Below are 23,417 nucleotides of genomic sequence, written 5' to 3' on the forward strand. Positions count from 1 at the left end.
GGGTCACTGTCTGTGAAGGGACAAAGCAGAAGAGGGTGAGGGGTTCTCATGGAAGGTTCCTCCCTCTCCCCCCAGACATAAGACGAATCACAGATTCGCTTCATCACAAAGTGCTATTACACAGGTAACCAGATACTGAGGGAAAAGTTCTTTGCACAGGTGTGTGAGGGTTCATTTCAGTTTTAATAATTTTGCACCAACGTATGTCACAACATTTCCACTTCATGTTGCAATTGCTCTTAGTACCTGCCAGAGCTTTTTTTTTTTTTGCTTTCACTTTATTTTATTTTTTTCATTTTTGGGGGCGGAGAGAGAGAAAGAGAGAAAGTGCCCATGCGGGGGAGGGGGGGGGTCAGAGGGCGACAGAGAATCCTAAGCAGGCTCCACACCCAGCACAGAGCCCCACAGTGTGGGGCTCAATTTCACAACCCTGAGATTGTGACCTGAGCTGAAATTAAGAGTCGGCTGCTTAACCGACTGAGCCACCCAGGGGCCCCATTGCTTTCAGTTTATTAATGAACCCTGGTGCTGCACCCAATGTTCCTGTAATAAAATACACCACCATCACTGGGGACATGATGCCAAGGAAACATTTCCCTCCCAGCACTTTCCCTGAGAAAACTTAATAATTTTTAGAAAAGTTACCTCAAAACCAAGTGAAAACTGGTATTATCTTCAGAATGTGCTAGAAATCACTCCCCTTGCCTCATATCAGAGACACGATCAAATTTAGCCAATAAATCCAAGTTTACGCCACATTTTTAGTTCATTTCAGTTCTGACTGTATCCTCACTACACAGTACTCCATTTCGTGCAAAGCAGCAATAATGTGGAGTCGAAACACTGCAGACATCACACGAAAACTTGTCCCTATCATTTTGATATTCGCTTGTTCCCTCAATCTCGAGGAGACACGCAATTTTATAGTCAAGAAGGGCTCAGGATGCAAAAGGCGCAATAACCCCACCTTCAAACAGTAACGACTCCGTCTACACCAGGCCACGAGGCACAATGTTTCCCCAAACAGAGGCCCGTGAATGGCACCGAGTCGATATACTAATGTGAGATTACTCTCCTTTCGTCAGGAGAAAGGCAACTGATCTCTACAGCACGGACAAGGGAAGATGAAAGTAAATGAAGACCGACACCCGTCATTGCTTTGTCACTGACAATGCTACTTATACAGAGCAGGCAACAGTGTGACTTGAAACGGCTGGGATTTATATTCGAGGTGGCAATGAGGCTCATTCACGTATAGGTGAAATATAAACCTATAAAGAAAGATTTCAGGTGAAAATTTAATCTGAAAACAAGGCAGAGCTTGCAGAGGGCCACCCTGACGTTAAAAAAAAGAAAAAAAAAGTCTTTCCGTTTCTCTAATTCCAAAATAACTAAAATCCCAACCACGTTCTGAACTCAAATATTTATCGCACCCATCAAGCCCAAGTGAGAGGGGCCACTTGTAATGTGAAAATAGTGTGTGACCCTTAAATAGGGGTTCAGACTCTCTAAAAACAGAAAAGAAGAAAGAACAAAGGCCCTTCTCCCCCCGCCGCACCCTTGCTTCAGGCTTGTTTTACAGTCAGTGCGATCATAGTTGGCAGACTATCAAGGCGCCGAGCGGACATAAGGTAATAAAAATGTAATCTACGCGGTGTTTACTCTAGTCAAGCTACATTTCTTTTTTATGTCTTATGGGCACGTACTGGATGTGGGAATTTTGTCAAATGTGTGAAAGGAGCATGAAAGAATGAGCGCTGGCGTTATTTTTGTTAATATCTAGCTCCGATTTAGCGCCATGCACCCAAATTTAAGAGCAACCTCAAGTCTGAATCTAAACACCACATGTGAATCAACAGCCGTCCTAAGTGGCTTCCAGAACGTCTCACCCTTCTGTTACTGTCTTCTGTCCAGGTGTCGGGAGCTAGTCTCAACTTCATTAATGGTGACTCATAAAGAGACCTGTCAGAGTTGCTCAACACACACACAGGGGTTCAAAAAGTCAAAATCTGCAATGATATCTACTTTCAAAGAAATCGTAGCAGGAAAAGCCAGATAGAGCTGTTAACCTCTGTGGAGGTCTTAAGGATAAAACCAATTTCATTTTCCTCTGGCTTTCCACACCGGTCTTTCCCTACACTTGTATATTTTACTTTATATTGTTACTTAATCCTATCACACGCCTGGGTCTCATCTCATCAATAAAGCTGCCAAGCTATTGGAAGCAGGGAACCGGGTCTACTTGGCTGGTGTCCCTCCCAATACCCAGCTTAGCACAAGCACGTCCTGAGCTCAGAAGCAACAGCTTTATTAAATCAGAGGTTGACATGCTGGTCTTCTTTTTTGTAAATAATGTATTTTTTTTGGAGCACAGCTGTATCTGTTTACCTATGGTCTATAGCTGCTTTCACGTTACGATTCCAAGTTGAGCATGTATAAAAGAGACCATACGGCCCGCAAAACCTAAAATATCGACTCTCTGGTCTTTTATGGAAATTTTTGCCAAAACTTTTATTAAACTATCTACTTACATTTCTTTGGAAATAGCTGAAGAACAGAGCACATATAGAATGAGCATTTTTTTTATTGTTCTGAGTAAATGAGGTTTTTTGTTTTTTTTTTTTAAATGCTGTTTTGCTGAGCAAATCAATTCCTGTCCATCTTAGGGATTTGTCCCTATGATAGCTTGGAGGAAAAGGCATTTTTCATTCTGATCATTTCTCGATACCAAAGATGTGGCTTCTCATAAGTGTCAATCTAACAGATTTTACTGCTACCGATGTGACATGTAATTTAATGCACTCCCACATCTTTTTAGTGATTTTAATTACTATTAATAATGCCTGGCAGTTTTATAAAAATATCATAGTTCCATTAGTATTCGAGAATGTGCTAATGGGAACTAATATTTGCTATTTCACAATCAGAAGAACAAGTACAGTGTGACTGAAAACAATGGTTGAACTCTGGCCAAAGATTGAATGCCTGGGTGTTAGGACAGGATATGACAACTCCGGGGTGAAGGTGGCACATTCCATTCAAAGGCTGCACAGTGAGTTTGCAAACTGTGAGCCTCTTAAGGCAGCAGCCTTAGAACTTGGGGATGGTGACTTGGCCTGATTTGATATGTCCTCCTTATTTTTATATTCTCTGAAAGTGTATTAGTCTATTCTATTTCGACCATTTTGATATGAGTAGAAAAAAAATATTTTCTCCTTCTGGATCCTGCACAAGGCCAGATCTAGCCTTTGCAGAGGCCCTAAGGCCATAAACATGATCCCAAGGTACATTCTAGATGCCAGTGGTCTGTGTGGCAAGGCCATGTGGCATCACTACAGATGGCTGTTCTCTAGCATATGCTGGGATTCTGTGAAACAGACAGAGGAGGAGGGGGTGGTGCACGGGGGAACCATAAACTTCCAACCCAGGGGTTTGCTGGTTAAGTCTCTGTTTCCCTAATGGCGCTCATATTAGAGTAGAAAGACTATGAGATCTCTAACTACCCTACAGTCGGCATAGCAATTTCCACCCTACCATGTACACATTGAGAGTCAGGATGGTGGTCTATCAAATTCTAACATCTGTCAGGAACTGGAGGCTTCTGACATTGAACACATCCACAGGCCCTCAAGTTCATGGAAAGTGTGCCTGTTTATGCCAGCCTAGTTATATCTTTGAATCAGATGTGGGCTCACCTAGTGTAGATCAGAGGCTCTCAATGGGGGGGGGTGACTTTGCCCCTCCCTGCCTCAGGACACAATTTGGCAAAGTCTGGAGACAGCCAAAGTTATCATAGTTGGGGTCATTGTACTGGCATCTTGTGGGTAGAGGCTAGAGATACTGCTGAACAGCCTCCAAACACAGGACAGCATCCGCAAGAACAAATGATCTAGCCCCAAATGTCAATAGCGTCGAGGTTGAGAGACTTGGTTTAGATACTGTCACAACTCGCTGCAAGAAGGGAGCCAAAGATGGGTCTTTGTCGTTCTCTTTGGCCAGACCCTCTGGTGCAGTCAGCTGACTCAATCCTGGCACGATGCTCTGTGTGACATTAAAGAGGCCGTCGGTTTGCCTTTTGAGATGCAATCTGACGGGAAGACCACTAGGAACAAAAAAATCATTCTCTCATATTTGAAACATAAACTAATCAATAAATATTTATATATTAATCTAACTGTTGTTCACAAACACAAACGGGCAGACACAAAATTCACGTCAGAAACAACTCCGATCTCATCAGATACTGATCTCAAACAGGAAAAAGATTTTATAAAGGATTCAAATCCACAACTTTATGAGTAAAATGAAAGCTCTCAGCCTCTTATCTCTATCTTTTTTTATCTGTAGTTTAGATTCTTATCTACAACAACAACAGTGAAAACAACAACAACAAAATCAGTGTTCCTTAAAATTGCAATACTCAAAACTGGTTTTTATGACAAAGATTTAAAATCTAGAAATATCTGATTATAATACGTTTTTACTGGACAATGACTGTATAGTGTAGACCATTGCAGATTTTCTCCACATGTACAGTGTTACATCAGTTTAACCAAGGAGCTTTTTCTATCTCATTTCATATTTATTATTTGACTAGAAGCAACTCAAAGTGAGAAACCCATAAGACAACCACTTTGGTGAAGAGAGACCTTCCAGTGAAGACCTAGGTCAGTGAAGGAGCCAAATCAAATGGGTTTGCTCACCTTCTCACTGGGCTCATTGCTCTGACTACATTCTGCTATCTGCATTTGACCTCCAGATGACCGTGACTTCTTTAATTCAAATGTGTAGCTTTGCTATAAATAAGATAGCATCGCTGCACAGACTATAAATAACTAGAAATTATATGCTTTCTCTAGTCTGTTTGTACTAGCACTGCAGAACCCTACACTTGCTGTGATGAATAGTCTCTGTAGGGAGACAAGAAAATAGAGCTGCCAAAATCACTTCACCCTCCTAGGATGGAAAGGTGTCATGATCCCAAATACACCAGAAGTATTTGGAGACTATTACTGGAAAAGAGGAAATTATGAGAGATTTTCAAGGTCTGTTTGGAAGAGCTGAGGATGCAAGAACTTCATGAAAATAAAAAAAAAGCTTTTTTTAAATATCGTTCTTAAAGATTTTATTTATTTGAGAGAGAGAGAGAGTGTGTGTGTGTGCACACATGGGAGCAGAGGCTGAGGGAGAGGGAGCCCAGAGACTGATGTGGGGCTCGATCTCACAACACTTGAGATCACAACCTGAGCTGAAATCAAGAGTCGGACTCTTAATTGACTGAGCCACCCAGAGGCCCTCATGAAAATAAATTTATCAAATAATGTTCATTTCTGTTAATTAATAAAAATGGAAAAATATAATTCTTTTAGATGCTAAAAATGATATAAAATGAATTATTTTTTTATAAGAGGGGGAAAAGATATTTACTGAGGCATGCTATATTCGATGCATTTAGAAAAAAGTTTTTAATATTCTTCCTCTTTCTGTTATTTTCTGTACTCTTAAAATACGCTCTGAACTTCAAATGTAATTTTTCTAACCTAAAAAACAGAATCAAATCCTTGGCTGTATGGAGTGCCGTGCATAGCCACACTATCATTTATGTTTCAAAGCTGGTCGTGCCATGTTTGATGGCTCTCACGGCCTCACTTTCTCCCATGTATAAGGGATATGAAGAAAACGCCCACAAAGTACTACTGAGAAAAATAAATGATCTGTGAAAATGCCTGGTAAATTGCAGCCCACCACAAAGATCAATATATTATTAATCTTACAGCGTAATACCCAGTTTTCTCTGGTCCTCTGTGTCAACTCACTTGTCCTACTTTTGATGTTGTTAGGAAAAAAATGCTTTGTCACAATCACAGAAAATATGTTGACTGTGGTAGCAAAATCCCCACATCCTTCAGAAGTTATATATAAAGTGAATGAATTTGAATCTTATGGTGGCCATTAAAAAAACTTTATGATCGATGATGAAAGTGTTTGTAAATTACATAATTCTCTATTATTTATCTTTTTAAATTTTATTTATCTTTTAAAGATTTTTTAAAAAGATTTATTTATTTATTTGAAAGGTTTTATTTATTTGAGAGAGTGAGTGAAAAGAGAAAGAGGGACAGAGCTCGCACAGGAGCAGGGACAGAGGGAGAAGAAGTGGGAGAAGCAGACTCCCCAGCTGAGCGGGGAGCCTGATGCGGGGCTTGATCCCAGGACCCTGGGATTATGACCTGAGCTGAAGGCAGCCACTTAACCGACTGAGCCACCCAAGCACCCCTAAGATTTATTTATTTTAGAGAGAGAGAGAGGGAGTGTGTGAGCGTGTGCACGTGCACAGAGGAACAGAAGTAGAGGGAGAAGGATTGAAGCACACTCCTTGATGAGCGTGGAGCCTCATGTGAGGCTCGGTCTCACGACTCATGAGATGAGGACCTGAGTCAAAATCAAGATTCAGACACTTAATCGACTGAGCTACCCAGGCGCCACTTGTTTACTTTTTTAAAAAGATCAATTTGGAGACCGGGATTTTGTTTCAGGATACTATAAATAAATGCTAATTCTCATTATATCTGAACTACAACTGAAATTGTATCTCTTTTTCCAACAACCATAAGCATCAACAGCATGCGTATGTACCATCCCTAACCTAACGATGCATAAATCCATTTTTGGATATAATCCACATTTTAAAGTAAGTACTTGTGTGTTTAACACCACATTTTAAAACCAAGCTAGACTGATATGCCAACTGGGATCTTCACAAAACACAGACATTCTAAGGTTGGTTGATGCAAGATTTCTTCCGACGAATCTTTTTCTATAGCCTTATGATAAAAGCCAAAGTTGGGCACTTCTGTCCCATTAGCGTGCATTCAGGGAGAGGAAGAAGAGGTGGTTAGGAAATCTGGAGGTACTCTTTCACTTCCTAAGGCGTCACACGTGCCTTACAACAAACACACAACTGAAGTCTGTGCATACACGTTAGTCCATGGAGTTAGTAAATGCATGCATATTATGTATTTTTCTGGGAAATGAGTCACTTATACATATGTGGCCTCTTGTTACACTGTGGCATCTTGACAGCTTTAGGAAATAAAATAGTGATGCCAACTAAAACACAAAACTGTTACATATACGATACATAATAGAACCACACTAAACTGAAAAAGAAAAAATGTCAGAAATAGAAGTTTAGTCTATGCTCTTAGCCCGGCATCTGAAGTTGTCTGGCAAAACTGCACATGATTACAAATCAAAGCAACGGAAATAAACATTTTATTGAAAGACAGGTGTTTGAGACACATGAAACCATGCAAAGAAGGTGACGATGCTGGAGTTATAATCCAGCCATGCACTGTACCACGTCCTACCCCCCACCCCCCTCCAGTGAATGACAACATACGTTTAACAGCATCTTGGGGAAGAGGTTCCTGGGTAGTCTTGAGTAAACTTTGGGACACTATGGAGAAAATAAGAGAACATAACTAAAAACAAAAATAGAAACAGGGGAATGATGGTTGAAACTTACATGATTCCATTGACTAAAGGGAAAAACAAAAACAAAAACAAAAACAAAAACACTGGATGAAAAACAAAACTAAACAAATACCCTGAGGCTGGGCCCCTGCATGGAACCAAAGTAAACATAAACATAAGAAATCTATTTCCCCAGTGATACCTTAGAGTGCTGGGTATTGGGTCTCCAATAGTACTTCCAAGTAACATGTTGAGGATTGAGGATTTCCTGCTCCCATTCTCCCTCCTTAGTGCCAAGCATCGTCAATTCCCAAGGATCCACTCCTATCACCCAGTCATAGGGCACCTCCAGCTCGCAGCTTGGGCCATGTGTTGAATTTTATTGTCCACTTAGATCTGCCCATCCCTCTGACCAATCTTCAGCCTCTCATGCTTGCTTTCTTGATAAATTATTCTAGAACCTACCTTCCCTGGAACTAAATAGGGACTGCCTGGCTGATCCATTACACCTTTGTTGGGAGTCTCTACCTTTGGCAAATCTCTCAGCAAAAGGCATGCCATCCAGGGCACCTTCAGAGGCTCCGACTGACCTGTGGTGCCCACAGCTCGCTCCCAGCCTGAGTCAAATCAGACAGATGAAGTGGAGAGGGTGTGCGTATACGGGCTGTACAAGTGTTTTGGGGGCTGGGGAATAATTTCTAACTCAAGGCAAATTCCTCAATGCCGATAATTCTTAAAAACCCTCTTTCTTATTACATGTGCGCGCACACACACACACACACACAATTTATATTTCAAAAAATAAATCCACCTCAGGGAAATGGAGAAAAAAAAGTTGGAAATCTGCCAAGAAATCTCCCTCAGCAGCTAAGCCAGTTAGAATCTCTGTAACAAAAGTCCTTTGTTCGAGAGGCTCCAGGCAACAGAATCCCCCATTGTGTTCCATGTTACCTGACCTAATTAACTTCTTTGTTTGAAACTGAAGAAAGGAGTCTTTTGAGCTAGAAGTTACAATCACCCAATGGTAGCCAGAAAAGAAGCCCTGGGGGTTACCAATTCCTACACCTGTTCTCACACAAGATAGAAATGGAGTCATCCCTTACACAGGAGACCAATAGGAACTGTTCCATTAGATTCCACTTAGATGCTAGGCTTCACAATAGAAGGTCTTAATGGTGCAGGTCCTTCTGTTGTTTAGCGTAAGCCCATGATCACAGCAGAAAACAATTTATATAATCCCTAGGAATCCCAGGCAGGAAATGGTAGCTGTCACCCTCACAAGAACGAGGGAGAAAAGGCAGGAGTCTCTCAAAAAAGAAATGCACAGCCAACTGAGTTTAATCTTTAATTTCTCAAGTTGAGTAATTCTTTCTTGAGTAGTTCAAATCTCCTACTCACGAACAATAGTAAATAAATAAAATTGGGACTTTCACACGGAAGGCTGTTAATAAGAACAGAAGTCCCCTATGTCTGGTTCACTACCTCCTGAGTGCTACCTCCGTGGAAAAAGTTTCATCTCACATTTGAGTCACTGTCACTTCATGTCTCTCTCTCCCAGAGTTATGAAGAGCTGAAAGTTCGAGAAAAAAGGCTTTGAAAATTATATTCCCCGAATCTCTTGTCATTCAAGGTTTCTAACGTTAAGTGAAGAGTTTTCTTGTTTCCAAGAGAAGACACGAAAAATCGATATTGCAACCAGCCCGGTGAGAGCTCAGAGGCCACTGGGGCCTTTCTATCTTCGGGCATTTGAGGTGCATATGTTCAATTCGATCACATTCTCTGCCACCACAATCAAAGTCACATGTTACAGAATAACTTAAAGGTAGTCATCACAACCATCGGCCTTGCCAGGGCAACCGAAGCTGCAACAGCCAGGCTTCCGGGGCTAAGCCTTGTTCGCACACGTACTGCTCATGCGCAGACCCGAGCACACAGGTGCACAGACAGACACACACACGTAGACATTCGCTGAGAACAGGCGAGAAGACAAAACAGCGACTCCAGCTGGGCTTAGAGAGAGGCACTCAGAAGAAGTCCCTCGAGATTGCAAGACGAAGGCACCACAGCTAGTGGAAGAACACATCCAGGGCCATGCTTTATTAGAGAAAGACGGAGATGTGTGCTCGGGGGTGAACAGACGGGAGGAGACGCCGGGCAGTTAGAGGAGTGGACAGAAAACGTGGTTAGTGGGAGCAACAGACCCGTTCCCAAGGACCAGGAAAACCAATCTGTTACAGAGAGCAGAGTCAGTGGCGAGAAAGACGAAAGGTGGCCAGGCTCGAGGAAGGTCCACTTACTGACGCTGCCACACACGGCCATGCAGTACTCCTCTGTGTCAAAGTTGTTTCGGTTGCCGCCACATCCGCCGTAAAAGAACGGGGCGCACTTCCCTTCGGTCACATCAAAGTACCAGCGGGAGATCATTGCTCGGCATGGCCCCGTCTCGGCTTGTTCTGAGCACACCTCTAATCAGAGGAGACGTGGGGAACCACATTTAGCATGAAAAGGTACTGGCTTGCGGTTCACGTACATGTTTACTTTTCTTAGGCATCAGTCCTCCCCGGGGGTGACGTGGGCTGGGATTATTAGGCAGATTCTGCCCAACATCTTAATCACCTACCGGGACTTTCGAATGACCTCTGAAACAGAGCCGTGCACGCTCATCTGGTTTAATGAGCGTAGCTTAGTAGTAATAAAAGGATTCCAGCTGGAGGTGAACAGATCTTTTAGCTGCTTTTAGATTAATAGTAAATGCCCCAAAGTGTCTGCACATCGCAACATTCCTTCACTCTAAGAAATAAACTTCTCTTCTAGAATAACCTCAAGTCAGCTTTAAGGTAAAAGGATTGTGTCTGCTTATGATGCAAAAAACGTATTCTCTCACAAACCTCTGATTGTTTTCCCTCATGAAGGACAACCTTGCCTTGAAGTGTAAAATAATTACACATATTTTGAATGTGATCCAGTTTGCAGAGAGCCAGCCTGTCCACTGACCATTATTTGAAAACATATGTAACATCTGTAAATGTGCCTTACAGCTGATTCTATTAGCTCTAGTTAAATACAATTTTTGATTTTTCATTCATCTGTCCTTTGGGCAATAATGTCACAAACAATAAAACATCGTCAACTAACTCTAATTTATTAATACATACCATGTACCGTTTTACCCTAAAGCACATCTTACCTGTCAACACTCTTTGCCACCCTCCCCAAGATCAGTGTCATGATCTCTGATTGATCCAAGCGTAAGAAGCTCTCTGTTTCCATTTGTAAAGTTACGGTGATTAGAACAGGAACTCTTCCACCTATGTATATTTCATTTTTGCTAGAAGTAAAACAATTCTCCCTCCGAGTTTGTGTCTTGCCCTAGCTAGGCTTATAGAGAGCCTGCGGATGCCTGAGCCCACACAGATATCTTATTAGTTTTATCATCATACCAAGGATAAGCATCCTTCTCAAAGAGAAATGTCACGCAAAACTCAGGGCTTCCAAATTAGGAATATTCAATAATATTTCTCTATTCAATCCTTTAAACATTCACTCAAAGACAAAGATCCACAATGTCTATGTAAACAAGAACTATTGTTTAACTTTCCTATACACCACTTATTGCTCTTGCCAACTGAGACAGAGGTGATGGCCAAACCAGAAGCTACCACCACCATGATGACGTCCACAGAGCAGGGAAGGGCAGTCAACCCGAAGCTCAGAAGGCAGATGTCAAATACTGTGCAGGAGAAAAGCTGGTGTACGGATATCCAAGATGGTTCTGGCTCTCTTCAGATGGTTTTCAGATGGACGTATCTGGCTCCAGGAGCATCAGCACTCAAGGTCACCCACCTCTAATGTCTTCTCATTCAGTACTGCTGCTTTCAAAGTCCATCCTTGCCAAGCCATGATGTATCTTCAGTTTGCTTTCTGCACAGAGCTCTCCTGTACGATGAGACTCTGCCAACCCGTTCACAAGCTCCCCATCCACTTGGCAATTTGATTTATCCCCCACAAAGTAAAGGACTGGTAGTCATACTCATAAAGGATAAAATAAGTTTTGGGAGAGGGGGAGAGTCTGATCACCTCTGAGTTACTGACAAAGCAGCTTCTGGGCCATAGAGCTAAAAGCCACCATGCTCTAGAGGTGGGCTCCCTGCAAACCACAGCCATCAGCTATCTCCACGCCTGCACCTTAATGACTCTTTCTCTCAGCTGTAGGAAACACCCACAGGCTCTCTCCCTTGTAGTTCCCTCACCAATCTGCACATGTTTATGTGACAGGCTCTTTCTTGTTTCTAAGATGTGGTAATATTCATCATTAATCCCTTCCTCAGGCTGTACTCACTGCAACAAGACTGCCAGGCACGGTGTCCTCTGAGCCTATACTGTGGGTGAAGTTGGCCCTGGAGTTGCCAGTGGCCGCGGCTACCAAGAAAGGCACAGGGTGCAGGATGCCTCCCCCCCATGGTATGTCCTCAAGTCACAGGACCATCGGCAACAAAACCATCGTGCTTCAACAACTCACAGCGGTCCTCACATTTTATACTCAGAGTACCAAGTATGGGCTGTCTTGTGCTCGCGTGCTGCAGGCCCCACAGCGAACGTCACGGCTGTGCAGGGGCAGGAACGTGTCTCTATGGTATCTCCTGTGTACTAAATAAAAGTGAGAGAATTTGGGGGGGGGGAAGTGAAGTAATGGGATAAAAGAATGATGATCAAAGGACAGGATCCATGATGGATATTTGCCTTTGTGTGTCACCTTGTAATTTCTTCTGATCAAGGCAAAACCTCCCAGTCTAGAACTCAAATGGCATTTTAATAGAGCGTTGTTTTCCTATACCACAAGTGAAACATTTTTCATTCATTCATTCAATTTTTCTTCTGTCTGAAGATAATGGCTACAAACCCCCTTTGTCACACTTAAATTTGTAGAGTCCCAGTCAACCAGAGAAAGCATTCAGGACTCAAAATCCATTTATATGTCAACTAAGTAAATGGAATGAATTAAACGATGAGCCCACAATTCTTGCTGGCGTCTCCAGCTGCAAGAGTCTTGACACATCAATCTGAAAAGGCAAAGAATGGAGTGACAACGTTTAGGGAGTGTTTTGGTGGCTCTCCTGACATTATCAGGGCTGTTGCACTCTTGACACCGAAGGCCCCTCAGTTTCGTGACTCTGGTGTATGTGGACGAGGTGAGACACAGCCATCAATCCCACAGTTCTCACACAGAACATGCGATAACGTAGCTGGAGTTGGTGTAAGAGTGTGTGATAATCTAATGTCAAATAAATAACTTATCATGGAGTACCCACATAGGAGCCACAGAGCAGGGGTACAAGTGGCTCTCTGTCACTTTGGAACCTCTTGAACACAAGCACTCTGCCCAGCCGGTTCTGATCTGCTGACTTCGAGAAACCGCATTCCAGCTGCCCTGAAAGCAGAGCAGGGACAGCAGGAGGGAAATGTGGCCAATCTCCAGCACCGCCGTTCCACCATCCAGCTGCGTCTCCCGTCACTTTCGGTCTTGTCAGGACTCGAACATCAACTTCCTTGAGCGGGAGGGCTCATTTCAGAGGGGACTCAGTGGGAAATTATTTACAGGCTCATCCACTAAATGCAAAGCATTTAGACCTTCTGGGACTGTAGTCCCCCAAACAGAATCCACCTGCAAATTAGAACTGCAGTGTCCCTTTCTCCACCTTTATTTTCTTCTCAGAATGTAAAATAATAAGTAAAAAGACTCACATTTTAAAGCCATTTGAATTCTAATCCACCTTCGTTTCTATTCAGAGTAAATCTTCCATATCCTAATGAAGAAAATTCGCCCAGAATAACAGAAGCAGGGATCTTTCTCAGAATGCTTCACGTCAGACAGAAATATTGGCTCAGACTTATACAGACATCTAAGGAACGATGATCTTTGTTTATTCATATTTAATTCTTAAACTCCTAAGATCACAAACTGGTTTCTTAATATGCATCTAGCTGAATTCTGCTGGCAGAGAAGGCTTAATCTCTTCTTTTAGAATAGCTCTATCCACCCTTCACGACAAGAGACCATTTAATAAACTGAAATGCTGGCGTACACAATGCATATGAGTTTATGTGCTTAAAAACCAGCTCTGTGCATTTTAGATCTTTGTAAGGGAGGCCCTTGCCAAGATCTGGGCTGGTTTCAACAAGAAATTCCATTTTCTAAAAATCTATATTGCACAAATACAATATAGGAGCAAAGCTGGAGCTCCCTACAGGATATAAAATGACAAGGCAGTCCACTGTCCCAAAAATAACGCTCAGCCACAAAAAATTAATTCTAAATAGATGTCCAATTAAAGTAAACTTTATTGTGGACAACCAAAATTAGAAAATTTTATACTTTAAAAATATATCAGCATGAAGACAGTTGTGAAAGTGGCAGCTAGGATTAGGGGAAAATCACCACTTTCAAAGGTACAATAATTATAATGCCTTCTTAAAAAGCAAGATGATTGGGGTGCCTGGCTGACTCAGCCAGGAGAGCATGCAACTCTGCAATTCTTGACCTCAGGGTCGTGAGTTTGAGCCCCACATTGGGTGTGGAGCTTACTTAAAAAAAATTAGTTAATAAATAATGTAAAAAGTGTTTTAAAAAAATCAATAAAAAGCGAAATTAACAGATTAACAAATAATTCGCTTTAAATAAAGCACTAACTAAAGAATAATTTTAGAATGTAAAGCTTTTTATTATTCATTTTTAATAGCTAAATTTCAATTATTTGACTACTGGAATATGTGAAAATAAAACTAGTATTGTATGGAATGTATAAGGTTTAAATTTACAAATTTTGAGAAAGCGATCACTTGAATAATCCTAGAAGATTTTTTTTATAGAAAGCTAGAAATTGTACATTCTGATATTGTAAAGAAGCAAACAAAAAAATTACCTAGGAAAATTTCTCCATATCCTGCAAGAATATATGCAGAATTAAAATTCATATATAGTACAAGTATACCTATTTTCTTTGAGCTAAAAATTACATATCTTGAAATTTTATTTTTTTTAAGTAGTCTCCATGCCCAGCATGGAGCCCAATGTGGGGCTTGAACTCACAACCCCGAGATCAAGACTTGAGCCAAGATCAAGAGTTGGATGCTTAACCAACTGAACTACCCAGGGACCCCCATATCTTGAAATTTTGAAGTAGAGTACAAAGGGCAAATATAGTCTGACCTTGTAATAAATCATTTAATTATAACCATAAAATAAAAATGATGACAGAAATATTAAAATCTACTAAATATGCTTATCTTTAATATTTCCAATAAGTGTTGACTGATCTGCCTAATCATTCAATCTATTAATAAAGAATATAGCAGTTTAAAATAACTTCTTTTCAGCCTAATTAAGTTATGCCTACAATTCTAAATATTACCATGGGATGCAATTTTGTGAGCCTGTTACTAGAACACATCTCATATTCCGTCGAATAAAGTAGAAAGATTTGCATTTAACTCATAAGTAAAATTTTAAAAAGCCAACATACTAGAAAAACAATGATTCTTTTTTAAGAGCATATTTTTTGCAACAATAGATACACGTACTTTTAATTAAAAGGGAATTTTATAATGTGCTTGCAAATATTTACCAGTAGTCATCAGAAAGCCTGTCCAATAGAAAATAATTCTAATCAGGGCAATAAATGACCAGATATTTATTACCCAGTAATTGTATTTTATGAAATAAAGGCATGTAAAAACAGGTAAGCAAGCTTGAACTAAAGTCTTGTAACAAATCTCATTTAAGCCCCAAATATGGGTTGGACCATATAAACAAGTGATAGGAACAGCTGTGTGTGGTCATGAAATCAGTGACTCAGTAAGAAACGATGGGTGTCACGGAAGTCTCTACAAGATATCTGTAGTTGGCCAGCCTGTTAACTGAATTGTGCTGATTCTCTGAGGCTATCTCATACATCTGTCATTCCAATTATACCTGACCCAATTCTCACATCTCCCCATGATGGAAGAGTATTTATAAAATGCCACCTGAAGGAGATCCACTTGTAAGGATTTAGACTCATCGGTACTCTGTGGTGGCGGTGCTGGCCAGCATTCACGAAAGGGCACCACTCTGACTTTTCCTGATTTCTTTGTTTCCTGTTTGTTATGAGAATACAAACTGTTGGTTATGGGAATAAACTTGTTTTTCACGAAGCTGTGTGGTTAGTCTAAAAAGCAACATGGTATTATAAGAAGCTCCAAATTCCAAATAAGATAAGAAGAGGTCATGTCCTCTGCTGGAAATAAGGCAAAGTGATTTTTCTTAGTGACTGAGAGGCAGGGTATGCTGGGAAACTGATTATCTCGGGGGGGGGGGGGAGTGCGATTTATAATGTTCCATGATTTCCATGGTGTAAACACTCCCGCCATTGGTATTTCAAGCTATCACTGGTCATGGCTCACAAAATTCCTGTATAATCACCTTTTACAGGCTAGCAGAAGTTGTCTACACTGCACCAAAGAGAGGAATTATATGGGCACAAGTGAAACTAGTCACAGTTACATATACAGCAAGATAGTAAGAGTTTTCTAATTTGTTTGGTCCTCAGAGCTGAATTTCTACAAAATTCCTCAGTGGGAAGACACATCAGGATTCTTTCACACTTGGTAATATCTGATAATATATTAAGAACACCACCACCATAGATAAGGATGGTTTTCCCTTTGTTTCTTGTTCCCCGTCTCAATCTCCTACATCTGCAAGGTAGGAGGGGCATGCATGCAATGCTACTAGAAATTACCTGCAAAGTGCAGTCCATGGATCAATGGGGCCAGCACACCTGGGTCTGAGGACCCACTTCAGAGCTCTATCTCTGAATCTACGTTTAGCAAGTGCCTCATGGCTTGAATGGACATTAGTATTTGAGAAATCAGTGTGATCAACCCTATCTTTTATGTAGTTGAAGAGTCAAAACCAGATATGGAAGATTCAATCACTTTCCAAAATGCCCAGAGGGGAAGGATTGAGTAAAAAGAAGCACAGCTTTTTGGCTGAGAAAAAGAAGTCCACATATCTTTGGGAAAAGAGGAATACAACATATTTTAGTAGAGGTGTTAAGACTCAGATATGTTCTATCTCAAAAGCTAAATTTTAGGAGTTAGCCATACATATTTCTTTGACAGAGTTTCAATACTTGTGACTCAAATCCAATACCAACATCATAATTTTCTTACATATGTGTCTATGAAAACTTACGAATTCTCAGAAATCTGAATTTAAGTGATAATGTTCTTGTAACATGCCAAAACACCAGAAATAAAGTTATTTTTATTTAGAGAAATAAACAAAGAAGCAACGGAGGAGGCTTGAAATTTACTTTTATCACCTCTCCGTCAAGAAAGAATTACATGGAGTTCCTGTTCTTGCAACAAAAAAGGATGCTTCTAGATAATTCCAGTCCTGGTTGGAGGACAGTCCTGCTATTTCATGACCTTTTCTGGGGGAGACTGGGCGTCTCCCCCTTGCCATTTTAGCTGGTCCCTTGTCACAGGACCTACCAGGAAAGGATGGGCAGCCCCAGCTGAGAACATGTGTCCCTGATTGCTATACGGACACTAACCGCCATTTGCTATTTTAAAACAGTGTACCAGGGGAGAGTGAATTGCTTTTGGAAAAATACCAAACAAAGCTAGGAAGGCAGTTTTTCTCCATCTCTCACTGTCTATATGGCAAATATGCACACACAAGACTAAAAAAAAATCAAAATTTTGTGCCGATTTGTCTCTAAGCCATGACGCTACATTTCATATCTTACCAGATACCTGTTTTTACCTGATAAATGAGTATTTATCATCTTTGTTTGAGCTTATGTTTTATTTACTTACTCTTCTCAGAAAAAAAATGTTCACTGGGTACCTACAATGTGCAAGCGCTGACTTCAGTGTTACGGCCAACATTAAGATGAGACACAATCTTGCAGGGTTGTTTCCCTGCTCACATATTTAAAGCTGTGCATCACTGGAGATCCCAGTATCACAGTCCAGAAATTAGAAACCAGAGAGATTCTGCCCCCATTCCCCCTCAGGGGACATCCGGCAAAGACTAGAGACATTTTTAGTTGTCACGACTGGGGGATGTTACTGGCATCTGGCGGGAGGGAGAGTGCTACTGAACATCCTAAAATGAAGAACTGTCGGGCCCCAAACACTGTTCATGCTGAGACTGCCACAGTCCACGCAAACACCAGAAGGAGTCACGCTGCAGTGCAGTAATTATGCCCAATTCAGAGACTGGGGGCTAATAAGCAACAGTCACTGACACCTCAGAAATCTTAAGTAACAACTATTGTTAAATTCCAGAATGGCTTTAGTCATGAGATTGCCCAACGAGGGCCTTCTATGTTTCTCTCATGAAGCGTTAGGAATTCAAACTCACATGCAAGGAACACAAAATTTCTGCCCAGATTCTGTCATACTCTCATATTCTGCCTCAGAAGTTATATTCAACAAGAACATAAAGTAAATTTAAGAAAAAGAGAGACAACCCTATCCTCACAGTTAAATACTCCAACAGTCTTACCATGATAAACGAAACACAGCGCACCTTTGACAAGTCTTCAGTTCTAAACTCCTTTTATCATTTCAAGAGTCTCTCAAATTTTATTTATTTACTTATTTATAAAAGTTTACTTATTTATTCTTTTTTGTAATCTCTACACCCAACGTGGGCCTCGAAATCACGACCCCGAGATCAAGAGTCGCATGTGCTTCTGACTGAGCCAGCCAGGTGCCCTAAGAGTCTCTTAATTTTTTAAAATTTGGGCTTTTGCTGCCTGGAAGGCTGAAAGGTTTTACTGAGCATCTTTCTGAGGTGAGATTCAGTCAGGCTCACCTCGCCTTGATTTCTTGATCTTCTAACAAAATCCTAACAGGTCAGAAGTTGGAAGAGGTGGCTACAAACCAGCAATGAATTTCGAGAAGGGCAAAATGGTTGACGGCTGAGTGAAAGAGGTGTTTAGGCTGTAACCCACCCTGCTTAAAAACTCTAGGAAGCATTTTTCTACAAGAGAACTACAGATTTCCATTAAAACCCACAATTCTGTTACCTGCCCGTGGAATCCGAGCCCCTACTCAGTGAAGCAAATGGACTGGTTAGAAAGGTGGGCCTCTGAAAATAACATGATGTCTAAATGAATAATGAACTGTTCTCTCACTTGCTGGATTCTTTTATTATTATTTTTTTTAATTGGAAACTCCATGTTGTGTAGATATATGCTACTGTAGTGTCTGAGGCGTTTGTATATTTTTTGAACAGTAACTGACTTGGGGAAAAACATGAGAAAGACTAGCATTTTTTTTTTTTTTTATCTGGTTTCTGGAGTTGAATGGAATCAAACTATTTTTTATTTTTAACAGATTTAGTCACAAGTGCATTAAAATACCTTTGGCTGATTATGTCCATTACTAACATTGAGTCTTGAAACAAACAGTGTAGGAATGGAACATGAAAAGTACATGCCATGAGCACTGCTAGCCATGTGAAGTTCAAAAGTATAATTTCCCATGTGGCCACGCAGATTTTGGAGAATATCCTAAACCAATGAATTCTGCACTTCATGGTATGCAAATTATATCTCAGTAAATTTATTAAAAAATAGAGAATTATACGTATACACACACAATTTTTTATATGGCTCTTATCCTCACTCTCACGTTTTAAGTAAACTACCTGACTGGGGTTTCTGAGTTGGGACCATCCAGCTACATGAAAAGAAGCAGTCAACACCATGCTTGGTCTCTAGCAAACACCTCAACATCAACAGCTGTCATGCCATGGGCACCAAAGAATAGGCTGCCCCTTGGCACATCTCTGTGCCAACATGAGTTCTCTCAACATCATTAGGAAGGATGCTACATTCTGGTCCAGGAAGAAGGGTGTATTTTACTTGCCCTCAGTCATAACACTGAGGGGAAGGCTACTTCAAAAGGGAGGAGCCATTATTCCTTTGCCTTGTTCCTCAATACAAACTGGATCTTTATTTTCATTTTTGGGCAGCACACTACTATGAGGCCTCCAACGAGAGTATGGGAGCACATTTTCCTGCTCCCAAGTCATGTTCGGTTTTCCCCCAAACCTGGTAAAAAGTAGAATATGAATGAGAAGCAAGAATCCTATTAGTGAATCCCAGGACACCTTGTTAAGTGTCACGTCCATTACAGACAGGTAACAGTGAAGATGTCAGAATTAGGCTAAGGTTTGGTTTCTCTACCCTGGAGATCAGTGCAAGCCACTCTGAGTTATTTACAACGGTTCTCATATTCCTTCTGTTTGGTGCTCCACAAACTGGCAAATCTCGATTCTTCTTAAAAAATCACTCACATGCCAGCTTCTCATAAATGCCTTAGTTAAAACTTCTGTCTCCAGGCTGAGCCCTCTCCTTCCTCTGTGATGTCGAAGTGCCTTACCAGCCAGGTCGAAGAGACTTGTGTCTCTACGCAGGAGGGAGTGTGCAGGAATGGCTGGAAGCAACATGGGCGAGCTACCCTATTCATATCCCTGTGCCCCCAGGAACCAAGGCAATGCCCAGTACCTGGGCATGTCTGGTTGATGTTGGTGGAACATGCAGCAGTAAATCACATGGTGCTGCTCCCAGATTAATGATTACCAGAGGGAGAAGAGAAATAATTTAATTCTGCAGAGTTCAGTCATCTAGCCCAAGGCAAGCAACATTAGATCAAACTTTTTAACTTCATCATCATACGCGATGCTTAAAGAGCTACCTGTATCAGTCTCTGTCCATTTAATAGATGAACTTCCAAGAACTTCAAAATAGCCCCAAAAAATGAAACACTATCTTGAAATGCAGTAGCATTTAATACTATCTGAGTTGAATTTTCAGCTGGAGATAAAATTTAACTGCAGGTATTTGAATATACAATGTGTATTCATAAAAAATAGTTTAACCAAGAAACCGAGTTTAGATTGTTTTTCTTAACATCTATGTATAAATATCACGTCTATTATGCCAACAGATATGGATACAACACACTTACGCTTTTTATAATAAAAAAAAAACCCCAATTTGTTGGTTTACCTTTGGCATTCCTAATTAGCAGTGAACATTAGTTCTCTGAAAAATCAGAATAATGCTTATAATCGTGACAACTATAGCAATTTAGGTTAAATGAACACTTACTGTCTACCAGGAACTGTGCTAAGTGTTTGCCATAGATCACACCATTGAATCCTCACCAAATGATTAAAATGAGGTAGGTATTACCTACTTTACAGAGGGAAACCGTGGGATTTCAAGGTTAACTGACACAAATTTACATGGGTAGGTGACAGAGGTAGGATTTGATTCTGGGCTGCCTGTGCTCTTAAAACAAACCAAATACTTAAATGCCAGGCATTACGGTAAATGCTAAACATGGACCAACTAACATAATTTGTTCAACAAATATGAACTGTCTTATCAGCATCTATACCATACACATGAAAAAAGACTTCACCAAGATTACTTAACTACCCAAGGCCATAAAATCATTAAAAATTCTCTCTTGAACACTAATAATCTGCCTCTAACCAAAATAAAACTATCAGTGAAATTAACCTGGCTTGGTAGTATCTGAAAAATAAAAATTTCCTAATATTTATTCTTTCCTTTTTTTTTTTTTTTAAGATTTATTTGTTTGAGAGAGCATGAGCACATGGGGAGGAGGAGGGGCAGAGGGAGAGAGAAAGAATCTCAAGCAGACTCCCCGCTTAGCGTGGAGCCCGACTCGGGGCTTGATCTCATGACCCTGAGATCATGACCTGAGCCACAACCAAAGGTCAGATGCTTAACTAACTGAGCAACTCAGGCACCCCTCCTAATATTTTTCTCATGACCCACATCAGGGGTTTTCTGTAAGGACACAGATAGTAAATACTTCCAGCTTTGCAGGCCATACGGTGTGTCCCGCAACTACTCCACTCTGCCTCTGGAGCAAGAGAGCAGCTAGGACGATACGTAAACAAATGGCATTGGTTGTGTCCTAATAAAACCTCTGTATTAGAAAACAGGTGACTGGTCCTATATGACCCATGGTAATGGTCTGCTGACCCCTGATCACCATCATTGTTATTTAAATAACAAGTCTAAAACTTAGGAAAGGCTCAGTATGAGATAAAAGTAAGATGAATATAGGATTATAGCAAAGGGATACACACGGACCAGGGAGTACAAGTTAAACTAAACCAGTATGCGTTTGTAAACAAAAGGAAATTTTGACATGAATGAAGTAGAAATAACCTGGCCCATTTGGATCTGAATGCTGGCTTGCTACCTTTGTGACCATGGCCAATTAAAAAAACAAAACAAACAAATTCTCTAGGCCTTAGCTCCCTTAGTTATAAATGGAGAAATAAAATTTCTAGCACACAGCACGGCTACAAGGATTAAAAGATAGAAGTAAGTGCCCTAGAGTGGTAGGCAAGTGCATCTTGATATCGCGAGCTCCCCACTGCAATTTCCACAGTGGCAGAGTGCCTGGCGATCGGCAGGAACACAGTGAATATTTTCTGAATAAATGCGCAGAAGGAAAAAACCAGACTAATTCTAGATGGACAAAACAGGCTGGAATAAATCAAACATTATGTCATTTATTACAATACCAATGTTTAATCAGGGTTTAGAATCCATGGTTGAGTCAGAAATTGCCCTGACATCTTGGGTGATGAAGTGTTATCCCTTCTCGAATCACAGAAAATTAGTAGGAGCAAGAATCTAATATACTGTTGTTTTACTCAAATTGGTATTGGCTTATTCTACAGGATCAATATCCAAGTTTTTCTGAAGTAACAAACCCAATAAATCCTAAAGCCAGATGGATGTGCTCACTTTTTCCCCTGGAATTGGTAACAGAGTTAGAACTGACATCTTCCACTTCAGCATCATTGATTCTAATACAATACAGCTGTGCCGAAATGTCCTATACTTTCCTTCCCTCTACCTATTTCTTTCAAATTTAAACAGGTTATAGAACGATTGAGTTTTTGTTATGAAGCACATTAAGGAATTGTATTAGTAGCAATATGTGGGTAATGAAGAAACAATTTTCTTATTAAGTAGGGTTGTAAATCACATTTTCTCTCGGGCACTGAAACATTAACATGGAAAACTAGATTGTGAGCCTCTCTTCAATATCTCTTCTTTGCAAGTCGCTTCTGATTTTTATTTTCAACACGGGAGCAGGCTCCTTATAAGCAGAGTTTTACAAAGTCAGCAATCGGGTACACGGCATGCTGTGTTTCTTCGTCAGGGAAGAGTTAGCTGGTAATACAGAAAACTCTCTGACATGGACTCAGATACCATAACATGTTTCTTTCCCAGAAAGCCTTGCCTCAATTACACTCTGTCCACTTCAGGAGTCTTCCATGGGATGGATGGATTCCTATTTAAAGCTGTTCTCTTTCTGGCATTAACAGTCGGTACCGTAAATGACCACATTGTGTGTTTAGAAGGTCACTCTTACTGCTTTTCCTGCCATCAACAACTTGTAATCTTTCAGGGCTAGCTTCTTTAAAAAAAAGAAAACAACAACTCCCTCGCTTGGAGATTTTTTAAAAAAATTTTCCTTTAATTGCCTTCGTCTTTCTATAGAAAATACCGTAACCTATGTCCCTCTATGTTCTACCTGAGCTAGTAACGCCACATTGAGAGAAAAACTCCAGCATAAGAACTGGACTTACTTAGAACATAAGAAGACTGTATTATATCAAGAGAACTCCATCCTGGTTTGGAATATCGGCATGTTTATGTGGCATTTTCTCATTATACTGCATTAATTATGTTACTCCCTGTTCACCCATTCCCTTGCAGCAGTAACATCATAACAAAATCTCTTCATTGTTTCTACCAGAAGAATCCTCAGCTCATGGTAGGTCCTCAAGTGATCACCCTTAGCTGATGCTCACACTTGAC

The 23,417-nt window shown here is 40.7% G+C and overlaps 1 protein-coding gene across 6 annotated transcripts in view; it reads right to left on the bottom strand.

Moving 5' to 3' along the window:
• Window positions 1-23,417, bottom strand: part of APP (amyloid beta precursor protein) — a 256,039-nt gene that overhangs the window by 90,810 nt on the left and 141,812 nt on the right. For 2 of the 6 annotated variants that reach the window (XM_026518051.4, XM_026517967.4), the window contains exons 7-8: window positions 9,774-9,941; window positions 7,403-7,459 (exon numbers count right to left, since the gene is read on the bottom strand). The exons of 2 other annotated variants lie outside the window; for them this stretch is intronic. In XM_026518051.4, coding sequence (XP_026373836.1) covers window positions 7,403-7,459; window positions 9,774-9,941 — 225 coding nt within the window. The remainder of the gene's footprint in view (window positions 1-7,402; window positions 7,460-9,773; window positions 9,942-23,417) is intronic. 2 more of the 6 variants (XM_026518205.4, XM_026518127.4) reach the window with 1 other exon arrangement.

This window comes from Ursus arctos, unplaced genomic scaffold (genome assembly GCF_023065955.2).
Source record: "Ursus arctos isolate Adak ecotype North America unplaced genomic scaffold, UrsArc2.0 scaffold_4, whole genome shotgun sequence".
Taxonomy (NCBI): Eukaryota; Metazoa; Chordata; class Mammalia; order Carnivora; family Ursidae; genus Ursus; species Ursus arctos.